Source organism: Danio aesculapii, chromosome 3 (assembly GCF_903798145.1).
Source record: "Danio aesculapii chromosome 3, fDanAes4.1, whole genome shotgun sequence".
Classification (NCBI taxonomy): domain Eukaryota; kingdom Metazoa; phylum Chordata; class Actinopteri; order Cypriniformes; family Danionidae; genus Danio; species Danio aesculapii.
In genome coordinates, this window is record NC_079437.1 from 34,640,598 (window position 1) to 34,649,773 (window position 9,176).

At 38.0% G+C, this 9,176-nt stretch overlaps 1 protein-coding gene across 1 annotated transcript in view; it reads left to right on the forward strand.

Moving 5' to 3' along the window:
- The window catches only part of cacng3b (calcium channel, voltage-dependent, gamma subunit 3b), a 78,820-nt gene extending 75,328 nt beyond the window's left edge, over positions 1-3,492 (forward strand). Inside the window, exon 4 of the mRNA XM_056453822.1 lies at positions 2,272-3,492. Within this exon, the coding sequence (XP_056309797.1) occupies positions 2,272-2,765 (494 nt within the window). The 3' untranslated portion in view covers positions 2,766-3,492. The remainder of the gene's footprint in view (positions 1-2,271) is intronic.
- Positions 3,493-9,176: the final 5,684 nt, after the last annotated feature.

Genomic DNA, 9,176 nt, shown 5'->3' on the forward strand with positions numbered 1-9,176 from the left:
ATTTTGTGATTAAAAATATATAGTAGTATAAATTTTTTTTTATATATCTTATTTACCATATTAGGTAGTCTACTATGTTAGGTGTGTAATCTAAAACAATGATTAAGCTCAAAGAAAGGTTGTTCAACTCCAATTTTTATGCTCAAACTTACTTTTTCTCTTTCTCTCAAATTCCACTTCCCGGAGCATCTGACATCATGTACCTCACACATAGGACATGCGTCCCCTACCGTAATACACCTAAAACATAGGTTGCAGTAAAACTCAATGGCAGGGAAGCGTTTTCTATCGTTAACTGCAGGGAAAAAGTTAAATGAAAAATTTATCGATTTCATGAACATCATAATACCAGCCATACATGCAAAGAACAAATAATGTCTTTCAATTCAGTCACATCCAGTGGCCATCATCCTTGAACCAATCTCCATCATTGTAAGCTGTTTGCTTTTCTGTCTGTCCCATTGCTCCGTTTTTTAGATGTTTGCTCACACTTTTTTGCTCACATAAAACACCCAATTCGTGCCACAGTACTTCTTTTTCCCAGATTCAGATTGGAAATACATTTATTTTTAATAGAAAGGAAATATTTTTGTTTAAAGATGAAAATGTGATATAAAGTCACAAGTGGCTTGTGGGTATTTAATAAGGTTTAGCTTATTTCATGTCTTTAAACAGCATCTAAATAGTTATTTTAAATATTCTATTTAAAATATCTAGCTATTTTCAACCTGGTGTTAAATGTTAGCGACATTTTAACATAACTAATTTGTATTTACAATGAATACCCTTTGAAATATATATATTTTAGTACTGCTTCAGTGAACTTAAACAAGTATACTAAAAATCATTAATTTTCACTAGTTTTATTGGTATTTTTTATCAAAGTGAGCTTTAAATGCTTTTAAAACAAGTAAAATCTTTGTAGACTATAAATATATGTATAAATCATTTAAATAAAAAATGCAGCCAATACATTATAGATTCATTTTATTAAAAATATTATATTATTAATTTTATTTTTTAATTGAACTATTGGGGTGCAGCCGGGTAAAGGGCTCTACAAGACAATGTGCCCAGGGGCCTCTGAATTCTTAATCCAGGCCTGATTATATGGTTTGGAATTGGATGTTTAATGAGATTATTTACATTTTTTGCGATTATTCTTTGTTTAATTAAGAATTTTGAAGGATCGCAAACATTTGGGGATTTTTGTTTATTTTGTGTTGGATTCAGCGATCGCGGAATTGTGGAAAAGTAGAGGGTCTGATTAATTTTCTATCATATGTTGTAAAATATGTCTATAACCATAAGATTTTAATGGTATTACTTCTTTTTGAAACCTGGGGCCCCCATAAATAGTGGAACGTTTCTTTCATACTGCATATGCAAATATTAAAATCTAATCACAAATATGGCTAATTAACTGTATACAGTATATAGTTAGTTTGTGAAGTTGTTGTTTTTTTATTTGTGAGTTTATTGCATTTAATTTTACATTAAGAAGATAAAGGTTCCACATACAATTTTTTTTTTATTATTTAGTTTATTTGCAAAAAATATATAAATAGGAAAGAAATATCTATAGTGAAAGTGAGTTTTAATGCTAGGGCACCATACATGGAGTTGCTTAGGGCCCCCAAATTACTAAATCCACTCCTGATTGGGTTGAGAATGGATTGGTTCACAGACAGTTTAGGGTGTCGTCCTCCCTGTAGACCCTGCAGATTTGTGTTGACTTCCCAGATTAACTCTGATTATTGACAAAGGAAATGAATGGGCCGACAAGAGCAGTGTACACAAACAGCAGGCCAGCATATTGACCCACTGCTGTAGCTCTGGCCTGGAAAAAGGGTAACAGACGGGGGATCCTCAAACAGAACGGCATTGGTCAAATATTTAGAGAAGAGCCCATTAGGACATCACGAGCACACAAATGAGCCCGACTCCCTCTGTTGCAAATGAATCATGATGAATCAATCCTCATGATTGCTGCACAGGCACCGCTGATGACTGAGTGGCGCTTTTGTACACAACAATCGCCTCTTCCTATTGGTTATGATCTAAATGTTCGATGGCAAACGGGTAATTATTTACCCTTCAATATGATGGCGATGATAAAAAAGCTAATTAAAATGTTTCAATTGTTCTTTGTTTTCCGCATGGCTGATAAGCGATGCATTCTTGTGTAATGATACGGAATGATGAGCCACAGCTGCGTGCTGAGCCATAACTTTCTCTCTCTTTCTCTCTCGCCCTCTTCTCTTCACGCAGGCCTAAGTAACATCATCGGTATTATCGTGTATATATCCGCCAATTCGGGCGACCCCGGGCAGAGTGACTCCAAGAAGAGCTACTCATACGGATGGTCTTTCTACTTCGGCGCCCTGTCCTTCATAATGGCCGAGATGGTGGGTGTGCTCGCCGTGCACATGTTCATCGAAAAACACCGAAAGCTGCGCGCCAAGTCTCGCACTGAGCTGATCAAGAAGTCGGCGTTCAGTCGCATCCCCAGCTACCGCTACCGATTCCGCCGGCGCTCCAGTTGCCGCTCCAGCGAACCTGCCTCTCGTGACGCTTCACCCATGGGAAAAAGCGGCTACACAGGCCCCGCCGCCGCAGACATCTCCATGTACACCCTATCCAGGGATCCCTCCAAGGCGGCGATGGGTGCCTTGCTCAACTCCGAGAGGGAGTTTTTGCAGGCGCACAACTCCAACGCTAAGGACTTCAAAGATGCGGCCAACAGGAGGACCACTCCAGTCTGAAAGAGAGTATAAGCACAGAGAAAGTGCCAAGACCACAGACTTGAGCTGGAAGAAGAATTCACTCGAGGCCTGCAGGGCTATAACCCTCTTTCTATAACAGTATATATAAGTATAGATGGTAATTGTTAGATCATTGGTGCTTCCTTTTAATCCTCATTTTTCAGTCACTGTTTTTTCTGTCGTTCCACTTGACTCACACACACACACACAGATCCCTCCCCCTAAGGGCTACTGGAGTAGAATGCTAGTCCTCTCCTCAGTGTCCAGTGGAGATCCTCAAGGTAGCCCAGCGAAACTGTGATGAAGCCCTCTGAGGGGGAGGATTGTAACGCATCTGACAGACGAACCGAAAGGCTGTCCCAATACTCGCCTTATGCACAGCTCAGTAGCCCATAGCTGGTGAGTGGCGCCTCACGCTCACAAGATTGTATACATTGTTGGTTTTTCTCCCCGGGTTGGAAACTTGTGCCACCTTCTCATGCTGGTCACCCCACTCATCCCACCTACACGCTGCCCACTTGGCCGGGCCTTGCATGCCATTCACACAGATCCTTTCTTTTTTATGTTTACTCCCATTGTTTCCATTGCAAACAGCCCCAGATTCCCCTGCATAAAGTTTTATAACAGGGTTAAATTGCTTGTTATTAAAATGATCTTTTAGCCCACCAAAGTTTTTTGGTATTACATTTGTTTCGTTTTAAATATACTGAGAGAAAGGGTTTTTTTGTGATTTACAATGAGATACTATTTATATATATATATATATATATATATATATATATATATATATATATATATATATATATATATATATATATATATATATATATATATTAAAATACCTTAATATTAGGGTTATCGGAGGCCCTTAGGCATATTAATATGGATATTTTCATCTGTTATTGAAAGAAAAGCAGTTGGCTGCCAAATGTAAATTTTCTTAATTGTGTATAGTTGAAGTATTTTTAGAGAAAATATTGTTCATACATTTACCATCAAGAGTTTATATATATATATATATATATATATATATATATATATATATATATATATATATATATATATATAAAATGTTTGAACATTATGAAAACAATAGGAACTGCCAAGTGTATTTGAACCATTCGCATATCATGAAAAGACAAGCCTCGAAATGGACTGATGGGGTATTCAGGTTCCAGTCCAACACACAAACAACACAACAAACGCTACGAATGCTTATGAACATGCAGCATCTCTTTCAAAATATATACTACTCATCTACTATCTACATTAATGCTACATCCACGCTATACTGGACTACAAAATATAAACGTATACTGTTCTTTAGTTGCTTAGTTAATATGAATATAAACTCCAAGGGCTTTTGGTTTTCAGATAAAAAGCATACAAGGGCTTTAAAGAATTTCAGCCAACCGAGAAAACAAGAGATTTGCCCTTAAAATAGTTTAACCGAAAAGCATTTCTTTACCTGACGATCTTAATTTATGCAAATCATATCCAAACGTGATGATATAATGTATACAAGTTTTCCTTTGCATTGTCACGATTATTAATCCCTGTGTTGGTTAGCTAGAAACGGAAGTAGATCCTTGAAACATCTATAATAATGTAGGTTTCACCTCATTTCAGAATCCCCAAGAGCTGACGTGCATGTACTTTAGCTTCCAGATTCATGCAAGCCAGTTGCTCATCTCCAGTTTTATTTCATTCCGCTTATCGAAGTCATTCTAGCCTCACTGGGAATATTACTGTAAATGTTGCCTTTTGTTTGGATCCATTTTTTTTTGTTGTGAAATTGTGCTGTTCTGGGTCCAAAACTTAAGTGTTTCATATTTGAAGGTGTCCGCCGGAGTGCGTTTGGCACAGCTGAACAGTTCAACCCTTCAAGTCTCTCTCAGAGCACCTAGTGCCTGTCTCTCGCCCGTCACCGGGTCTCTCACTTTCGCTCGCTTTTGCTCCTTCATCTCCATCACAGCATCGCATCAGCTCCTCTTTACCAGGACTGTTATTGCTCAGCCGATCACATCCATAGAGTCTTAGGCCCCGTCACTCACCACTTAGGCCTGCAACATTGTGTACGTGACCTCTCAATGAAAACAGCAGTCTCAGCTTGAAACATGCTGTAGAAAAAAAGCACACCTTTTAAATACAGTAGTTTACATCAATAAAGATAATAGTCGGAGAGTATTTAAAGATTTAGACAAATAAAGTCCGTTTTAAGAATGCCAACGATGCACTCTTTGTCTTCTTCACAAAATGATTGTGCAAGCTGATCGGCAGATTTGAAATAAAGCAGTAATAAAGGAAATGATTGATCACAACTGCAGTGTTTTGGTCAGGAATGGAAGGATATTAAAATCAATGTGAAATCAAAATGGTCACAATTTACTCTATAAATCCACATTTTCAGGTCATATGGGTTGTTCAGAAGAAAGGTCAAATCCATCAACAGGTTATGTCTGTGGCAGATTTCTTTTCCTTTCTGCTAATGTCAACAACAGCCCTGTTGAAAAAATCCAGCTTAAACCAGCCTAGGCTGGTTGGCAGGTTTTAGCTGGTTGACGAGCCTGGTTTTAGAGGGGTTTTGGCCATTTCCAGGCTGGTTTCCAGCCATTTTCAGCCTGGTCTTAGCTGGTCAGACTGGGAGATGACCAGCCAAAACCAGCTATGTCCAGCTTAAACCAGGCTGGTCAAGCTGGTTTTAGCTGGTCATTTTCCAGCCTGACCAGCTGGAAACCAGCCTGGAAATGGCCAAAACCCCTCTAAAACCAGGCTGGTCGACCAGCTAAAACCAGCCAACCAGCCTAGGCTGGTTTATGCTGTTTTTTTTTCAGTAGGGAAGACACAAGACTAAAGAAGTGACATCACAATTTTACCCAACTACCAGTGACTGCTGTTTCCAATACTTTCATAGTGTAATAAACTAGTGGGCCGTTAATTCTGTAGTGGCGACCCCTGATTAATAAAGGGACTAAGCCGAAAAGGAAATGAATGAATGAATGAATAAACTAGTATTTCTCAACCACAGTCCTGGAGGATCCCCAGTTCTGCACGTTTCCCATGTCTCCTTAACCAAACACACCTGATTCATATCAGCTCCTTAGCAGAGACTGAAAAATCTGTAATGGGTGTGACAGACAAAAGAGACATCCAAAACACGGAGTGTTGGTCCTCCAGGAACGTGGTTGTGAAACACTTATGCTGCATCCCAAATTATTGTAATATAAGTATTATAAATATAAGTATTCCCATACTTATGCACTATTCTATGCCATTTTGTAGTATAAATAGTGTGAGGAGTGCGTTCACACTGAAAACTAAAAATAATAAGTGCACTTTAATTTTACCCGGATGATGCACTCATTCAGTCGGTAAAATTAAGTGTGGAAAGATGGACACTTCACGCATTTGCAGGTTTGCTCACGTAGCGGAAGGGGCGGAGCTATCGGGCGCACATGCTGGATTATTTATTTTGGATGGTAAAAGCAAAATTCTCCTACGAGAGTGATTATAGCGCCTCCCGATGGTGAATGCGATTATACTCATGGCAGGTATTATTTCATAGTTTGGTCATATATTTCACTGATTTGGCAAATGTTAAATGTCATCAGGGAAACGGTTTGAATTTCCACTTAGTAAAAAACAGTGCATTTGGGACGACACTACATACATATACTATGCTGTTAAGTGTGTAAGTGCATAAGTACATAGTGCATAGTGTATAGTGTGCCATTTGAGACGCAGCTTTAGTGCATTTAAGTGGACACCACTAATCCGATAATTTCAATATGATAGGGACAATATTCTTATTAAAGCAGCCTTTCCACTGCACACGACATTTGGACACGACTGTCGAAATGCGCCCCCTTGTGGCAGTCGCACAGAATTTTCAGTTTTGTCGTGCACCATGGGAGAGAAGATGATTCTCGTGGTGTCCAAAATAAAGGACTGCAAAAAGTGCCTTTATTCTCTGTGCATTCACCATGGTTGAATGAATGAATGGTAACTAGAAACTAGAAATTTTGGAGGGAATGTGGAGGCAACATAAAAAATATATATTTTTATAAGATATATTATCATTATATATTTTTATTAATTACTCATTTATGAATATAAATGTTTTTTTATATTTATAAACTTTTTTCTGATTCAAAAAATAATGAAAAAACAACTAATTCTCATCTCGCATGCACAGACCTGCTTGGACAACACTGGAATAGGGTCACGTACGGTCTAGTTGCAGGAGTTCAAATATTTCAACATATCCGCAGCTCAAATCGGATCCAAATTTTGCACATATGGAGATGATGAACTCCACACAGCTCCTAGACTACTCTCTGTTGGAAATGACAGACTTCCGGTCAGTCGTTTGTTGTGTGCAGTGGAAAAGTGGATTAAGGGACTACCATGTAAACAACAATCTTTTATTCATTTAATCCAATTAAGGTCATAATCGAACTGAACAGAAATCTTATGAAGAATTATGGAGTATGATTCTAGTGGCATTATTGAAGCGCAGTACAGACATGTAAACACCGCAATCAAACTATTACAGTCATGTAGGATTTTCGCTGCAATTTGCGACAGGACAGTCTATACACACAGGCTGTTTGACACTATTTTCTGCACCTACCAAGTCAGTAAAGGACCACAGAAACTTTCTTCGTGAAATGCGGAGGGTTTTTTTTCCCATACGGCATGCGGTATCAAATTCCATTTAAACAACAGTCTTCCTCCAATATCTCGTTTGTCATGGAGGGCATGCATGAAATGTTCCTGAATGAAAGTGAAAGTGCCAAACTGCAGTTAAAGTCGACAAACTAAAAATGAAACACCCGGAATTACATGAAACTCCGGAGAAAATGTGGATATTGTGGTGACGCAATGACATTAATCGAATTATGTGCTATAACATGTAAAATGGGATCATGAAAGGAACATTCACAAAGCAACTCATGTAAACACCTTAATCATATTATTGTCTTATTCAGATTAAACTAAATAAATCGATTACTAATGTCCAAGTCACTGTAATAAACTAATTACCCGGATCAATAATGCCGTAAGGGATGTAATTGTTCGTTAACCATTTGAGAGCTGATATAAACATGTAATCTTTACTAAGCATTGAACATTTAACTGATTTTAAACTAGGAGTGCACTGAAATGAACATTTTTGGCCGAAAATAGGTGTAAACTTGATAGATTTCTGGTGTCGTACCAAATCTTGTGCAGTAGATGATGTTTAAGCCAAATGGAGAAAATGACAAGATACATATACACTGAAAAAAAAGAAGTGGTGGGCTGGCAGCCAAAAAAAATGCATTGTGGACAGTGCTTACTCTTGTTCAGGTATGAACTTTGACATATTGACATATTCGGCTATTTTTATTTTTATTCAATAAACAATCAGCATAAACTTACATCACTATGTATCCTACACACACTACATAATTTACACAATGTTTTCAAGAAACATGAAGTGTTCATAAGAAAGAGGCTGGTGCATGTGGAGAGGAAAAGAGCGTGTCTCTTACTAGTTTACTCTAAAGTAGGAGCTAATTTAGTTCCCCCATCAACTAAAATCATTATAGTGCCCCTATATCTGCACTGCATGTCAAAAAGTGGATACTTCTAGTTCCCCCGGTGTGAACGTACCTATCATGTAAAATAGATTGTTAATGCAAATTCATGTTGACATGTTGATAAGTATATCTGGATAACCATGATGTCATAATGTATAACTATCACCATAGTACACTATCTGACAAAAGTCTTGTCGCTTATCCAAGTTTTAGAAACAACAAATAATAACTTGACTTCTAGTTGATCACTTGATATCAGAAGTGGCTTATATGAAAAGCAAAGGCCTCTAGATTGCGCTTAATTTACCAAAATAAATTATGATCATGCCTTGATTTTTAATTATTTAATTAGGACAGTAAGGTCTGACTTTGATTAGACAAAAGTCTTGTCACTGAACAGAAATAATATATAGAATATAAAGTCATGGTGCAGTAGAAAAAGAATTAATATTGTGTATGACTCCCATGAGCTTGGAGGACTGCATCCATACATCTCTGCAATGACTCAAATAACTTATTAATAAAGTCATCTGAAATGGCAAAGAGAGTGTTCTTGTAGGACTCCCTGAGTTCATCAAGATACTTTGGATTCATCTTCAATGCCTCTTCCATCTTAACCCAGACATGCTCAATAATGTTGATGTCTGGTGACTGGGCAGGCCAATCCTGGAGCACCTTGACCTTCTTTGCTGGAGGAACTTTAATGTGGAGGCTGAAGTATGAGCGCTGTCCTGCTGAAGAATTTGCCCTCTCCTGTGGTTTGTAATGTAATGGGCAGCACAAATATCTTGATACCTCAGGCTGTTGATGTTGCCATCCACTCTGC